The 18,394-nt window shown below is 33.9% G+C and overlaps 1 protein-coding gene across 1 annotated transcript; it reads left to right on the forward strand.

Annotated features, from left to right (window-relative positions):
* The first annotated feature begins 288 nt into the window (after window positions 1–288).
* Window positions 289–1,092, forward strand: LOC139874683 (uncharacterized). The gene is made up of 2 exons (XM_071862093.1): window positions 289–355; window positions 446–1,092. The coding sequence occupies exons 1-2, from the start codon at window positions 289–291 to the stop codon at window positions 1,090–1,092; spliced, it is 714 nt and encodes a 237-aa protein (XP_071718194.1).
* The last annotated feature ends 17,302 nt before the right edge of the window (window positions 1,093–18,394 follow it).

The following is an 18,394-nucleotide window of genomic DNA, read 5'->3' on the forward strand; positions in this document are numbered from 1 at the left end:
TGCAAATGGTGGTGGCGTTTTAAAAACGAGGAAAATGCGCTTTGGGTTAAAATTATCACTAGTATCTACGGGAAGGGGGGGGGGTTGGAATTTAACGTTTCTTGCAGGAATATTTCAGGTCGCACTATTTGGAAAGAAATCATTAAAGCTGGCAAAGTCGCGAACAACTCCGGGACTTCATTTCCATCCGCCATCACAAAATGCCTCGGAAATGGTGACACTATCAAATTCTGGAATGACATTTGGTTTGGGTCGGAACGCTTCAGCACCCTTTTTCACAGGTTATACATGCTCGAGCTCAACAAAGAAGCAACTGTCGCTGAAAGAATCACGCAAATCACCGAAACTTCTTTTGGTAATTAGTGTTGGACACGTCCTCCAAACGGCCGTGTGCTCAACGAATTATCGGAACTAAACAATATTGTATCCTCCATTACACTATCAGACAAACCTGACCCTTGGAAATGCACTCTTGACCCCTCGGGTACTTACACCACCAAATCTATGGCACACTTGATAAACTCCCTTAAGCTTGGTGGTAACGCTCTCAACACGACGATTCCTCGCAACAATCTACTCCCCCAAAAAGTCTTCATTTTCATATGGAGAGCATTTCAAAAAAAAGATACCGTTCGATACGAATTAGACAAACGTGGCATTGATCTCGACTCCATCTTGTGCCCTTTATGCGAGACGGAAATAGAATCCGTTGAGCATTCTCTTGTTCTTTGTCCAAAATCGGCTCTAATATGGAAACACATACTAGATTGGTGGGCCCAAGACATCTCAATAATTTCCAATTTAAACGATGCTATTATCAATAATCAAGCCTTCGCTCTCAAGAAACACGGATCTTCAGTATGGCAAGCAACCAAATGGATTACATGCTACATAATCTGGAAACATAGAAACTTAAAAGTATTTTCCAAAAAAGTTTGGTCCCTCGCCTCGATTCTCTCCGAAATTCAAACTCAAAGTTATAGCTGGATTTCCAAAAGATTGCGCAAAAAGAAATCAATCATGTGGCATCAATGGCTCATTAATCCTTCCTTCTTCGTGGCGGATCCTCCACATCGTGTCGGTATCGGCTAATACAATACTTACACTCATGTGTAGCCATCGAATACCATTTCTTCTATTGAGGGTTTGATTAATCGGGTTAGTCTGTAGTAACTTTGTTGGCGCTTGATCGTCACTGTTCCTCTCTCTTCCCCGGCTTGACGTTTCAAGTTCTTATTCCCTCTTTAGTTTTTATAGTATCCGTCGGCTACCCTCGATAAATAGATTCCTACAATATGTATCTCCATTTCAATTGTATAGATGTGTATAGGGACTTGTAATTTAATTTTCCATTAATAATAATAATTTTTGCTTTTCAAAAAAAAAAAAAATGTTGATGCTTGTAGAAACACCGAGTTGTTTATGTTCATTGACAACAGATCACCTTTTTATTCATTCCGTAACAATATGTTTATTATACAATTGGGTACTCATCGGCTGATTTTGTAACACGTCTATATCTTGACATCCACATCTGCTGATATAAAAAGTAAGCAAAATGCATGCACAAGTTGCTACCTTTCTAATGTTGTAGTAACAAGAACCAACCTCCTTGCGTACAACGTACTCCCTCCTATTACGCAGTTCATCTTCCATTACTACATCCTCAACGATCTGCTCACCTTAACGACCCATTATTAGAAGCAATGATTATAATCGAACCTAAAACAACAAGAATTAACATCAACGATAGTACATAACAAGGTTTGCAACACAATACATTCAATATCTTCAACCATAATATAAAACTTGTTGAGTAGCATTAGCAAAAAGTGGAACAACTCCTTCAGGTATTCCTTCACGCTTTACAATACCAAATACTTTAAAATAATTAAATGAGTAATACGTAGAAAATCACCACAATAAGCAACCGAGAAGAACAACAAGTTACCCACACAGAGAAAATTACGACCTAATTAAACTTTGAAAAAAAAAAAAAAAAAAAAACGAACAAACAGCTAACAGAACAAAAGCATACCTTCCTCGGTACTGTCAGTTGTTTCGTCATGAATATTTCAGTCAATGACCACTTAACTTCCTCAGCCACCTTCAACAATTCTTCTGAAACCAATGATTTTTATCTTCATGAAAAAGCAGTAGCCGCCAACTTCAAAAACCTGATCCAATTGATTGAGTGTATTTTAAACATTGGTTAACTAAGCTCTAGATAACAAAACACAGGGAGTAAATAAGGGGGAAAAGTACTTGTTTCCACCTTGAGTTATAGCAGCAATCAATTGAGAGAAGAAGAACACATGAAAATGAAGTCATGTACAAGTTGCTTCAAATCATATCACATGTACCTAACTATTGTAAGCTCGAAAAGTAACGTATATGGGTAACATACAAAACCATAAATATCTACCTCTCAAATCAAAGGCCTTTAAATCAAAAGTCGTAATTAATCAGGTAACCATGATCCATAATACAAAAGCATTTAGAGGTGAAAACTCACTTTTCAGTGGTACATCATTTATGCTTTGAAGAGACATCCCAAATTACAGACCATTTACAAAGTGACACGTGGCGCCCCCCCCCCCCCCCCCGAAGGTATAGTTGAGAAAAAAATAGTGATATCGCGCCAATTATATATGCTTTATCTCGCGATATCTTCCTCACTTCGTTCGGTTTTTGATTATCATGGAGCCTATTTTGTGTGTTATTGAGCTAAATGGTAAATTGAGGGTTAAGGACTTGATTTGGTGTAAAATTGGCCAAATCTTGGGCAAAATTGGCTAAGGAATTGGAAAGTGCAGAATCAGCATCAAAAGCGCCGCTCCTCAACCAAGAGCGCCGCTTCTGTGGAGCAAAAGCGTCGCACCAACTGCAAAAGCGACGTTCTTATGCACGTTTCAGCTCCATTTTTCATCAGTGAGCAAAAGTGCCATTCCTACAGCCAAAAGCGCCGCTCCTATCCAGCCAAAAGCGTCGCTCCTACAACAAAAGCGTCCCCCCTGATTTGAGCCAAAAGTGGCGTTCCTGACCAAGAGCGCCGCTCTTCATTAAAGCCAAAAGCGCCACTCCTGAGTCAAAAGCGGCGCTCCTGTCGCTGTTTCAGCCCAGATTTTCAGCACTATAAAAGGAACGAGATTAGGTCATTTTTCATATGCATCTTTAGAGAGCAGCTGTCTTAGGTCTGAATTTCACATACAAAACCCTAATTTCATCATCCATTTGTGTTCAAGGGTGGATTCAAGGAAGCTAGCTTAAGATCTATTATTGTTTAGCTTAGATCTTCATCTTCTTTACATTTTGGGTTGTAATCTTCACTTTACTTTACATACTTTGCATTGATTACTTGTAATAACTTGAAGATGATGAATGTTTATGTTTCTATGCTTATTATTAGTTTGATTTTAGCCATGATTGGCTAAATTCCTTGTGTTTGCTTATCTATGAATCTCTAATGCTAGTGTTTGTCCCAAATCAATTGAATATTGTTGTTTGAATGAATTACATGATCATGTGTTGTTGAGTTAGCTAAAGATCCATTGCTATGAGTTTGTTTTAGGCTTGACTTTGATTACATATGTTGAGTAGCTCTCTTAGTGATTTGAGAAGTTAATCAATGTGTGCTTCAACACCTTTGGTGATCTAGACAACTAGCTTATAAATTGCAAGTGATTGTGTTCTTAATCTAGGTTGGTTTTCAATTGGCCTTTAGTCAACATAGTAGTGACGATTATCTTAAGTGATTTCGATAATTGGGGGTTTTAAGTGATTTCAACCCAAGCTCAATCTCAATGACCAAATCATGCTTAACTCGATCTTAGGATACAATGCTTATGTGAATTTGCGGAGTGTTATTTGATTTAAGGTTTAGTAGCAATGCTAAACATTTAATAGTTCAACAACTAGTGCGATAGCAATTTGGGCAAAACGGGGCAAGCCAATCATAGAGAGGATTAGATAAGTGAACACTTCTTAGTTAATTTGATTTAAGTCTTAATATTTCGTTACTTGTTTCTTGCTTCTAGTTTACTTGTTAAGTTTAAGTTTGTTTAATTGAGCAAGTTTTAGTTGTTAGTTAATATCAACCGAAACCCCCCCCTCCCCCAATCAAACAAACCCTATGACAGTTGATAGTTTCAAATACTCGCCTTACACCGCTCTCTTGGGACGAACTTGATAAGAATACTTACATTGAAGTGCTATAATAACCTGGTTCTAAGTGCTCGTTAGTTGTGTGTGCTTATTTGTAGTGTTTGAATCATATATAAATTTTGAGGGTAAAAGATGTACGTTGCACACAAACATCAACCATCAAATAGTAAGATATGCTATGATTCTGTACGTTACACAAAAGTCGTAAGTATACGTTTTTAAAAATGTCAAATATATAATAATAGTAGAAGTAAATAATTAGGTGTCGTTTGTTGCAAATAAATACACTTAATATGAAGCATACATCTAAAGAGAGAGAGAGAGAGAGAGAGAGAGAGAGAGAGACCAAAAGACATATATATACTTGCTACTAATAGTTCCTCATAATACTAAATTAACACAAGTGTATTTATAAAAGAAACAAATATTAACCATTCAGGCTTGCCTGAGTGGCCACCGAGTTGCCCAATGAAGCACACCACCCGGGTTCAATTCTGGCTATGTCAAATTGTTCAAAAAGGGAGTGTGACTAGAGGGTGCGCATATAACGACCCGTCCTAATCCATCTGGACAAAGTCTTCAACAGATGGTCACATTGCGAGGTTCTGACCTCTATATGCCATGAACGACTCCATGTAATATCTTTAAAATGAGCAAATACACAGCGGGAGATTTCTTTCATACCTGAGAATAAACATGCTTTAAAGTGTCAACCAAAAGGTTGGTAAGTTCATAGGTTTAGCGTAATTAATTATTTCCATAATTTTAATAGACCACAAGATTTCATATTTCAATTTCTCATAAACATCATGCATGCATATAGCCATCTGCATAAAAAAAATCATTCTTATGGATTGAACACCTGGTAACCGATATTAACCTTAATGCATAGAATATCCCCACAGACATCTCGTCTGTATAATAATAATCTCGAAGTACTAAAGCCATCCATAGACATGAATGGGGGTTGTTAGGCCGAATAGATCTATCTTTAGGATTCGCGTCAATTAGGGGCCATTTCCCTAATTCTTAGGTTACCAGACTTGAAGGGCGATATTCGATTTCGATAATCCAACCATATAATGTAGTTTCGATTACTTGTGTCTATTTTGTCAAACATTTATAAAAGCGCATGTATTCTCAGTCCCAAAAATATATATTGCAATAGCATTTAAAAAGGGAGCAAATGAAACTCACGATACGATATTTTGTAGCAAAGATATGCATACGACGGAACTGAACAAATGCAAGGTTGGCCTCGGATTCATGAACCTATATCAAGTATACATATTAACACGTATAATTGTAATTGGACAAATTTATATATTATATCTTAAATTATATATCTTATATATTTAATTTGTATATATATTTAAAATAGTTAATATCTATATGGTTTTATATACATATGATTAATATAATATTAAAAATTAATAATTTGTTACTTGTAAATATTTATATAAATAGTCTTAATATATATAGTTATGTGTGATATTATGGTAGTTGTAATAAATATACCCTTATATTGAAAATATTTATTTGTTATAATAATATTGTTAATATGAAAGTAAGACAAAATTTCATTACTCGTCCCTGAACTTTACATCAATTTTGACTCCCTGTCTTTTTTTGTTTTTGTGCATCCCTCGTCTCTAATGTATCAAAAATCTACATCCCTCGTCCTCCCGTCTAGTTTCTGTCAATTTTAGTCGTTTGTTCAGTCATGTGCAAATCATGTGAGGGTAAAAAGGTCATTTTGTCTTAAATATATTTAATTATTAAAGGTTCACCCATTTTAGTTTATTTTAGCTTGTATGGAAAAGGAGGGACAAGGAGAATAAATTGTGGGACCCACCTGCCAAACTTCACAAATATTACACTCCATCCACCCGTAACTACTGGTGTTGCTGTTTCTTCTTCATATATATATATATATATATATATATATATATATATATATATATATATATATATATATATATATGTATATTTTCTTTTCTTTTTTTATGTTTTTGAACAGCAACATCATAAGTTTTCGAACACCAAGAACAGAGGGTGGCCGGAGATGGGTGGTTAGCGGCAGTTGGTGGTGGTGTTAATGGAAAACACCTCAAAACTCCATGAAATTTCATGAAAAGTTGCAAATAGCTGCAGTATCAACCATTAAACACATCTCCATTCTTAGATTTTGCAGAAACACAACCAAAATCGATGAACAATTCGATTTTAGTTTCAATTTTTTTTAAAATAAAATATGCAGATCTCAGTGATGACAACGAATTAGCTTCTGGTATTTTGAACACACCTTCACGAAAGGATTACCAAGCTTTTCATTAAAACACAATTTCCAATTTTGTTCTCGATTTTCAAAACCCAAAAGTCAACTAAAAAGTCAAACTTTCAAAAAACAAAAATTGGTTTTTCAGCAGTTGAGATGATGTTTTGGATTATATATATATGAACCTTCACGTTTGACTCGAGTGAATCCGGATTTCGGTGGTGGTGATTGTAAATGTGATGAGATTGAAGAAGATGAAGAATTGAAGTGGGTCCATTTGGGATTTTGATTTTTTTTTCTAAAGAATGAGTGGGTGATAAATGGGATTTAATAAAAGATGATAACTTTGTTACGTGAAGAAGAAGACATAACTACGCTCCTCATCCCTGTAGTTTAATGACTTTTTTACCCTCACATGCTCTGCGCGTGATAGGAGGGTAACGGAAAAATAGACAGAAAATAGACGGGAGGATGAGGGATGTAGATTTCTGATACATTAGGGACGAGGGATGCAAAAAAAAAGGACAGTGAGTCAAAGTTGATGTAAAGTTCAGTGACGATGAATTAAATTTTGTCTGAAAGTAATAATGATAATAATAATAATATTGATATTAATAATAATCTAAATGAAAATTTTAATATAATTTTTGATAAAAAAAAATAGTAATAATTATAATTATAATAATTATAATAACTATAAAAATAATGATTTTTCTAATAATGATAATAATAATGATATTAATAATAATAATGCTTATATTAATAGTAATAATGATACTAGTAGTAAAAATGATAATAATAATAATAATACTAATAATACTTAATGATAATTATTAACTTGTCACTAATAACAATGATTAATTGATAATAACAATAATAATAATAATAATAATAATAATAATAATAATAATAATAATAATAATAATAATAATAATAATAATAATAATAATAATAATAATAATAATAATAATAATAATAATAATAATAATAATAATAATAATAATAATAAAGTTGAGTAGACTACCTTCAAGCCTTTTCTAAAAATAAATGCCTCAAACCGGGTTCAAACCCGTGACCTCTCGCTTAACAAACAATCACCCAACCATTGAACCAATAGTTACATTCTTGAATTAATCCTTTCATTTAATTATTTTAACTTATTGTCTCATCATTTTTAATTCCCCTCATCTTGATCATAACAACATTAAATTATCATCATCTAATTCCATCTATTTCGCCATCAAAATCATCATCACATCGTTCATCATGATTACCATTCACGATCATTATCATTTTTGTAATATTATTCATCTATCGTTATTTTATGTATCATTTATCAATACCGTCACCATCGTCATCATATACTACCTCATCATCTATAAACCCTAATGATCATTCTTTTTATCATCATTGTGCATTCGGTCCTCATCATACTCTAATCATCATGATCATCACCTAACTATCATCATTATTATTTCGTAACCGTCATCTTCATTTTCTATCCTAACACTTATCAACCTTGTGATCATCATTATTATTTAGTCTTATTAAGTTCACGGCCCACTAACCACGCTAACTCACAAAAACAATTGTCAGTCTCGGCAACTACTTTCACGGGGCTGTAAGCATTATCCAATAATAAGACCGGCCTACGAATTCGATTCATTAAGCCCTTTTGTTTTGTTAAATGGATCACAATTCCAATAACATGATTAAAACAAATTAACCGATGTAATTGTGGATGGTGGGGTTTGTGAGGTTAATGTAATTAGAAATCGACACATAATGTAGAGACCCCGACAAATCGTCAAGTGACGGCGTCGACTACGTAGGTCCCATTACATGGTCATAAGTCTTTAAGACAACGTTTGACCAAAATATGTCGCATTCATTTCAATGTAAAAGGGTGTTTCAAGTTTACAAAAGAAGTTCGACGGCTAGTTACATTACAATGTTAAACGTACAATTGAAACCTATGCGACACAATTTAAAAGTAGCCAAAAAAAAAAAAGATACTCCCAATATGCATGTATACTCGACATCCAAGCAAGTATCAAAAGAGTGCGAAAGCATGTATCACTTAAGCATTCAAAACCTGAGAAAAACATAGAAGAATCTGTCAACGAAAACGTTGGTGAAATCATAGGTTTAGTAAGTAAAATGTATTGAACCACAAGGTTCTTTATGAATTGCTTAACCAAAATCGTTCACATTCCAAAATAGTATTTGTATCACGAGCACCCAATTATCAAGGCTTAACTGAATCTTTCCTCTGAATTTTTGAATTTAGTGTTAGAACTTACACTATACATTGTTGAAATTATATTTCATTCACTAACGGTAGCGAACCGTCTGAATGAGGGTTTGTTAAACCCGTATGGCCACACAACATAATTACACGCTTACACTTACACCCTGCAAGTGGAACTAATGATAATTGGATTGAGGACTTTTGTTCAAACTCGTATGCATCTTTGTATTCGTATTTGTTCACAATGTAAAAGCATGAAAAGTATATAAGTATGAAATGTATGTGTTTCTCAGCCCACGATGTAAAGAATAAAAGTGATTGAAAAAGTGGGACTATGATCTCACCTTGAGTGCACGTATGTAAAAGTACTTCAACATGTAAACGTGTGCAAGAACGAATGCTAGTCTTGACCTAGACAAGTAGGTTTATATCAATATCGGTAAACACGCTAGGTTAAAGTGTTCAATTAGTCCTATGGCTCGTTACGACTCGAATATATAGCATGTGAAGCAAATTGTCAAGTTTCATGCAAGATACAAGTATAGAATCATGTTAGAAAGGTTGCATAATTAATTGGTTAAGTTTGACAAAAAGTCAAACTTGGTCGGGTCAAAGTCAACGAAAAAGTCGACATGTTCGGGTCGGGTCCCGGACAAATTTTCTATGCTAATTATTCATATACAAGTATATTAAAACAAGTTTCATGTGAATCGGAGGTCGGTAGCTAGTCAAACATTTCACGTGAAATGGGACAAAGAGGTCAGAATCTGACCAGGCCAATCCGCGCGCCGCGCGGGGATGGGGCGCGCCGCGCCACCATCTGGGCAGAGAATTCTGGTCAGTTTTTCAAAGTATGCACGAACCAAAACCTTTTCCAACCCAACTCTTGACCCGCAAACACTTATAATGCCTATCATATATCGTTGGAAAGGTATTTTGACGAGGAATACAACTAAGCACTTATGGTCCAACAATAACATCATTTACAATAGCCGAAAACTCATCAAGCGAACAATAAAAGTCCATTTTCAAAGTTTCAAGTTCATCAATTGCATTTTGAGTTTCGGAAAACCAATTCACACATATGATATGCCGTTTTGAAGGTAATCAAGCATACAATCCAACTAAACACTTACCAATAACATTAACAAGCATTCAACGCATCAAAAGTTCGTTTTAAGAGTTGTCAAACCCTAACCAAAACCTCAAAATCACTAATCATGTTAATGTAAGGTTTTCATGTCAATCAACACACCAAAACGAAGCTATTGAAGTAACTAACACTTTGAACACACAAACATTAACATCTAAACACATTTCATCATCCAAAATCAAAGATTAAGCATACACTTTTCATTTTCAAGCTAGTTACACCAAAACATCAAGATCGAGCATACAAATCATATATTCATGTTATACACGAGCCATAGACACTAACTAACAACATATCAAGTCAAAAACATGAATTTGAGAAATCTAGAGTTTTAGAGATGTTACCCAAAATCGGTGTAGTTAGTATCAAATCGTAGAGGATGACAAGAGGATTAAGAATATGTAGTCGGATTTGTTGTGAGCTTCCAAGATCAAAATTAGATGATGAATTTTGTGTTTGTGTTCTTGAGAGAAAAGGAAGAAAGAAAAAGAGGAAGAAGATGGTGAAATGAAGTGTGTGGTGGTGAGGAGTCACTAGTTAGCCAAGTTTACCCGAGTGGCGAGATTAGTCCCTCAAGTTTGTTGTCGGGTGCGGGAAATAACCAAATGAATATTTTTAAAACGCAAGTTAACGAGAGATGTTATAATCGAGTAACGGGATTATCATGAACACTAGTTAACGAAGTGCACGAGTATAGGTGACGAGGGATGTTATTTAAAAAAAAAAAAAGACGGTGTTAAAATAATTTAACGGAAAAACGCGGGATGTTACACATAATATGAAAGGGATGTGGGGGTTTCACTTTGGGTAATGGTCGGCCATATAAAAAAAAAAAAGAAAACGGAATTCGCACAAGCTGTCCAAATCAACTTAATTATTATCTATCAATTTGTTTTTAGTTTGAAACGAATACGATAGTATCAAGTGATGTAATAACAAACTCATTATAGGGCAGCATGAACTATGTTATAGCAGCCGTAAACAGAAGCTTAAGGGTGGTGTTTTGGGTTCTCGGACAGGAAAAACAACGACGACAGCAGTTAAGGTTTAGTGGTGGTGTTTTGATAATGCTAAAAACGAACACATATTTCATAGCATTATCCTTCAAGAAAGACAAGCTTTTAGTTGCAATTGTTCTATTTACAAGTGATTATCGTTTAAATAATAAAAAGTGAAGACAAAAGACAGATTCGACGATTTGAAGACGCAAACGACCAAAACGCTAAAGAGTACAAAGTACAATCCAAGTGGTTTAATTTATTGATGAGAAACGTCTCAAAATTATAAGAGTACAAGCCGCAAAACGCAAAGTACAAGATATTAAATCGTACGCAAGGACGTTCGAAAATTTGGAACCGGGACATGAACCAACTATCAACGCGCGATGCAAGAGAGCTAAAATTACAAGTCAACTATGCACACAAATATAATATAATATATAAATAATTCTATAAATTATTTATATATTATATTTATATTAAAAACTGTCGGCAAATAAAAAACAAAAGTGTGCGAGCTGTCCCAGGGGGCCATGTGATCGCATGGCCTGGAAGCACAAATTCCATGCGATCGCATGGCAGCTAAAGTCAGGCCAGGTCTATAAATTGCAACGAATTCAATCGAATTTATGTACACCATATCATATATCTTACTCTCTCTCAATATACTTATATTTATAATTTTAATTTTAATTTTAAGTTAATAATAATAAGGTTATAGTGGCGAATGTTTTAAGTTTGTAAGTCGAAATTCTGTCCGTGTAACACTACGCGATTAATACTCATTGTAAGTTATGTTCAACCTTTTTAAATTAATGTCTCGTAGCTAAGTTATTATTATGCTTATTTAAATCGAAGTAATCGTGATGTTGGGCTAAATATTAAAGACGAGGTTATTGGGCTTTGTACCATAATTGGGGTTTGGACAAAAGATCGACACTTGTGGAAATTAGACTATGGGCTATTAATGGGCTTTATATTAACTAAACGATACCTCGTTAATTTAATATAAAGGTTACAATTTGACGTATCTATATATAACCACATACGCTTAATCGGGTACGGTGGGCGGGATATTTATATATACGAATTATTGTTCATTTGACCGGACACGGGGATGGATTAATAGTCACTGGACTCATTAAAACAGGGGTGGATTACATTCAAGGGTGATAGGTGTAGTTGTTAACAAAGTATTAAAACCTTGGATTACACGCAGTCGATAACCTGGTGTATTCATTAAACAAAGTATTAAGACCTTGTTACAGTTCGAATCCCCAATTAGTTGGAATATTTGACTTCGGATAATAAGATTAATTTGACGAAGACTCTCGCACTTTATAATTATGACTGATGGACTATTATGGATAAAACCAGATGGACATATCGAATAATCCAGGACAAATGACAATTAACCTATGGTAATAAATTAAAATCAACACGTCAACATTATGATTACGGAAGTTTAAATAAGCATAATTCCTTTATTTTATATCTCATCGTACTTTTAACTATCGCAATTTTATTTATCGCACTTTTAATTATCGCACTTTTATTTATCGTCATTTACTTTACGCTTTAAATTAAGTTGTATTTATATTTAATATTTTACATTAGGTTTTAATTGTGACTTAAGACATAAAATCGACAAACCGGTCACTAAACGGTAAAAACCCCCCCTTTTATAATAATAATAGTATTACTTTTATATATATATATATATATATATATATATATATATATATATATATATATATATATATATATATATATATATATATATATATATATATATATATATATATATATATATATATATATTGATACAAATATAGTTTAAAATAAATATAGCGTTAAACTCAGCTAGCTCCCTGCGGAACGAACCGGACTTACTAAAAACTACACTACTCTACGATTAGGTACACTGCCTAAAAGTGTTGTAGCAAGGTTTAGGAATATCCATTCAATAAATAAATAAATAACTTGTGTCAAATTGTATCGTATTTAATAGTTTTTCGTAGCAAAATATAATCTATTTCGTATACTACCCTGCACACATCAAGTATTTTTGGCGCCGCTGCCGGGGACTTCAACAACGCCGAAAGCGAAACGCTATAAAAAAATTTATTAAGTTTTTAATCTATTTTTGTAAAAATATAGTAAGTTTTAAATATTTAAAACAAAAATATAAAAACATAAAAAAAAGAAAGAAAAATATATATCTATATTTTTAAGAGTTAAAAATAAAAAGTTCATATTTATTAAAAGTTATAAAAGCTAATAAGTAATATTTTTTTATATAAGTTTTATTATATTTTTTTTATAAATTAAAAAGTTAAAAATCAAGTAAAAAAAAGTAAAACAGAAAAAACGATTTGGGCCTGCGAAATTTGAAGTTGCATCTCAGTTGAACCTGCATCTCATGCGATTGCATGAGCTGGCAAGGTTAAACCCATGCGACCGCATGGTTGAGTCTGACAGGAGAGAAACCTAGTACGCCATAATTACAGTTTAGGTTTTTAATTAATTATTATTATTACTACTTAACCTAATTAGGGTTTAATTTAATATAATTAGTTTTAGTCTATTTTTGTAATTTTAAGTATTAATTAGTTTTATTAATTTATAAATTTAATACTTTTATAAAATAATAATATAAAAATAATATTTTTATAAAAATTGTATTTTTATAACTTTAAGTTTTATTTCTATATTTCGTATCTTTTTATTCGTTTAATCGTAATTTGTATTTTTATCGTTCGCAATTAGTTTAAACTTAGTTCTTGACGTAGTTATTTTATATTTCTAGATTTCTAGGTTTTGTCGTAAAATCCCTTAATTACTTTTTCTTTAGACTAAGATTCAGGCGCTTTAAAATTTTACGCCATCACTTATCATTTTAGTATTTAATAAACTTTAGTACCTTGTTAAGTAATTGCCGTTTTGGATATAGAATTCCTTTAAGCTTTAATACCTTTAGACGTAAGTTTTAATTCTTAGTTTTTAGGCTTTTAAGTTTCGACGCTTTACTTTCTTATTTTTGTTTTTCCACTTTTTATTTTTCGGCCTTTTATTTTTCGACGTTTTTCGACGCAATCTTTTTCTTTCTCATTTCTACGCTCTAGTTTTTAGGACATAGAATTTTCTTTATCTTCTTTAAATTTCGACGAAAAATTATTTTAAGCGGTTAAATTGATAGACATCCAAAATTTTCTGCTTCGTAGTAATAGTTGGATTTGTTAGTGGCTGAGTTGTGGATTTTCTGACTTAAAGGATCCTGGCTCCCTGCTGCATCTTTTGGCTATTCGAAACGTGGGCAAAAGCAGAAAAGTCTATTAATTTGATAACTTATATAATTTTTATCTTTATAACTAATAGGATATTCAGTGAATGCACCGAGCAAAACGTTCACCACCTTTCATACGTTCACCACCTGTAACTCGATCAAGACATCTAGCCAATATTGTCGCCGTTGATTTTTCTTTAGAATCGTCATCTAGTCGACCAAGTACTCCAATTCAAATTTCCGATAATCCATTTTTTGAACCCGACCTCACAATTGAGAATTCGGAGGATGTTCAGGGACAATTCAGAGATCCTGAACCACTAATTATTCCTCCTAAACCACAAATCACTCATCCAGAGATTGTCGAGGAGGAAACCATTAAGTCAGAATCCTCTAGTGATTCAGATTCAACAAACTCAATCATGGAAAATCTGGAACCTCTAAGTATGGAAGACCGAATGAGGGCTAAACACACTGGCCAAGGTCATGCAATTACTCAACCAGACATTAATGTGCCAGATTATGAAATCAAAGGACAAATCCTACACATGGTAACTAATCAATGCCAATTTAGTGGTGCGCTGAAGGAAGATCCAAATGAACATCTTCGTACCTTTAATAGGATCTATACTCTACAAAATCAGAGAAGTTGAGGATGAACAGATATATCTCATGTTATTTCCCTGGACTTTAAAGGGAGAAGCCAAAGATTGGTTAGAATCGTTACCTGAAGGGGCGATTGATACATGGGATGTCTTAGTTGAAAATTTTCTTAAACAATTCTTTCCGGCATCTAAAGCTGTGAGACTTCAAGGAGAAATTGTTACGTTCACGCAAAAGCCAAATGAAACTTTATATGAGGCGTGGACAAGAGTTGGAAAGTTGTTGAGAGGATGTCCTCAACATGGTTTAGACACTTATCAAATAGTACAAATATTCTACCAAGGATGCGACATTACTACACGAAAAGACATCGACATAGCAGTTGGTGGTTCCATTATGAAGAAAACAGCAACTGAAGCTTACAAAATTATTGATAACACTGCTTCCCACTCACATGAGTGGCATCAAGAAAAAGACATCGTTAGATCATCTAAAGCGACTAGAGCCGATTCTAGCCATGACTTTGATTCCATTTTCGCAAAGTTAGATGCTTTCGAAAGACGAATGGAAAAGATGACTAAAGATATTCACGCAATACGAATTAGTTGTGAGCAGTGTGGAGGACCACATTTGACAAAAGATTGTCTCATTATTGAACAAACAATGGAACAAAGAGAGAATGTTTCATACATGAACTAAATTCCTGGAAATAATTATCAGAATAATTATCAACCGCCAAGACCAAACTACAATCAGAATTATAACCGAAATGTTCCATACAACAACCAACAAGGTCCTAGCAATTAACAAGTATCTAACAATACTTACAATCAGCAAAGACCTATTTTTCCAAATAAACCACCACAAACCAATGATAAAAAGCCAAATTTAGAAGATATGATGTCGAAGCTAGTTGAATCTCAAACGCAATTTTTCACATCTCGGAAACAAACTAATGAACAAAATGCTCAAGCATTTAGAAATCAACAAGCTTCTATTCAAAATCTGGAACAAGAAGTAAGCAACCTAGCAAGGTTGATAGGTGAAAGAAAACTGGGAAGTCTACCTAGCGATACAAATGCTAACCCCCGAAATGAAACAGCTAAAGCCATTACCACGAGAAGTGGTATTACACCTAAACCACCTGAAATGCCTGTAATTTCTGATGACACTATTCCTACTACATAGGCACCACAGCCTGAACAAGAGAAGGAATCAGAACCGGTAGTTGAAAAGGTTAGTGAAGATAACACAGTTAAGGCTAAACCTTATGTTAAACCATACCAACTACCACTTCCTTACCCAAGTAAAATAAGAAAAGAAAGACTTGAAGCCGAGCAATCCAAATTCTTGGATATGTTTAAACAAATAAATGTAAATCTTCCTTTCATTGATGTGATTTCAGGAATGCCAAGATATGCTAAATTCTTGAAAGATCTAATCACAAATAGAAAGAAAATGGAAGAACTTTCGGCTGTTACTATGAATGCTAATTGTTCTGCAGTGCTATTGAATAAACTACCAGAAAAATTATCAGATCCAGGAAGTTTCACAATTTCATGTTTTCTGGGTAGTCTTAGTTCAATAGAAGCATTGGCAGACTTAGGTGCTAGTATAAATTTAATGTCGTATTCATTATACGCTAAACTAGACCTCAGAGAATTGAAACCAACACGAATAAGCATACAACTAGCCGATCGATCAGTAAAATATCCTAGAGGAATAATGCAAAACATGCTAGTTAAAGTTAGTACTTTAGTATTTCCAGTAGATTTTATTATTCTGGACATGGAAGAAGATTCTCGAGTTCCTCTCATACTAGGAAGACCATTCTTAAACACGGCCAAAGCAATAATAGACGTGTTCGGTAAGAAACTGACCCTAAGTATAGAGGACGAGAGTGTTACCTTTTCTGTTGATAGAGCCATGCAACAACTGCAATTTGCAGATGATACATGTTATTATATTCAAACTATAGATTCACATGCAGAATTGTTACAAGAATTTCTAGAATTACAAGGAACGGGAGAATATTCTTTAGGAGAAGGAACTGAACCAATTGATGAAGCTGGAATGTTAGCTACACTTATGGCTAATGAATATGAACCAACAACAGAAGAACTTCAAATGCTAAAAGAAGAAGACAGATATCGATACAAATCATCGATAGAAGAACCACCGACATTAGAGTTAAAGCCACTTCCAAACCATTTGGAATACGCTTATTTACATGGTGAATCTGAATTACCTATAATAATATCGTCTTCTCTTATGGAAAATGAAAAATCTCAACTCATTTCTGTGCTAAAAGGTCATAAACCAGCTATTGCATGGAAGATTCATGACATTAAAGGCATAAGTCCTTCGTATTGCACACATAAAATCCTTATGGAAGAAGGCCATAAAACCTATGTGCTACGCCAACGAAGACTAAATCCTAATATGCAAGATGTTGTTAAGAAAGAAATTATTAAACTTCTAGATGCAGGTTTAATTTATCCAATCTCTGATAGTCCATGGGTAAGTCCAGTTCAATGCGTACCTAAGAAGGGTGGCATGACTGTCATCACAAATGAAAAAGATGAGGTTATTCCTACTAGGACTGTAACAGGATGGCGTGTTTTTATTGATTATAGAAAATTAAATGACACCACCAGAAAAGATCACTTTCCCTTACCTTTCATTGATCAAATGTTGGAAAGATTAGACAAAAATAGTTACTATTGTTTTCTTGACGGTTTTTCCGGATAATTTCAAATTCCAATAGCACCCGAGGACCAAGAGAAAACCACGTTCACGTGCCCTTTTGGTACATTTGCTTACAAACGCATGCCATGCCTGCAACCTTTCAAAGGTGCATGATGGCAATTTTTCACGACATGATAGAAGAATGCATGGAAGTTTTCATGGATGACTTTTTAGTCTTCGGTGATACATTTGAATCATGTCTAGTTAATCTTGAACGAATGCTTATTAGATGCGAGCAATCAAATCTAGTTCTTAATTGGGAGAAATGTCATTTCATGGTTAAAGAATGCATCGTTCTTGGTCATAAAATTTCAAAGGAAGAAATTGAAGTGGATAGAGCTAAAGTAGATGTAATTGCTAAACTTCCACATCCCACCAATGTTAGAGGAGTTAGGAGTTTTCTAGGGCATGTCGGTTTTTACCGACGTTTCATAAAAGACTTTTCTAAAATTGACACTTCTATGAATAAACTCCTAGAAAAGGATGCTCCATTCAACTTTTCGGATGAATGCATCAAATCTTTTAATATTCTTAAAGAAAAACTCACTAATGCGCCGATCATGATAACTCCAAATTAGAATTTACCATTTGAACTCATGTGCGATGCAAGTGATTTTGCAATGGGAGCCGTTTTAGGACAAACCTATCTATTACGCTAGTAAGACGTTACAAGGAGCATAAACGAATTACACAACTACTGAAAAAGAACTCCTTGCTATTATCTTTGCTTTTGACAAATTTCGTTCATATCTCGTTCTCGCTAAAACGGTGGTCTATATCGATCATTCTGCTCTTAGATACTTGTTTTCAAAACAAGATGCCAAACCAAGATTAATCCATTGGATCTTACTCTTACAAGAATTCGATATTGAAATCTGAGACAAAAAGGTAGCAGAAAATCTCGCCGCTGATC

Source organism: Rutidosis leptorrhynchoides, chromosome 11 (assembly GCF_046630445.1).
Source record: "Rutidosis leptorrhynchoides isolate AG116_Rl617_1_P2 chromosome 11, CSIRO_AGI_Rlap_v1, whole genome shotgun sequence".
Lineage (NCBI taxonomy): Eukaryota > Viridiplantae > Streptophyta > Magnoliopsida > Asterales > Asteraceae > Rutidosis > Rutidosis leptorrhynchoides.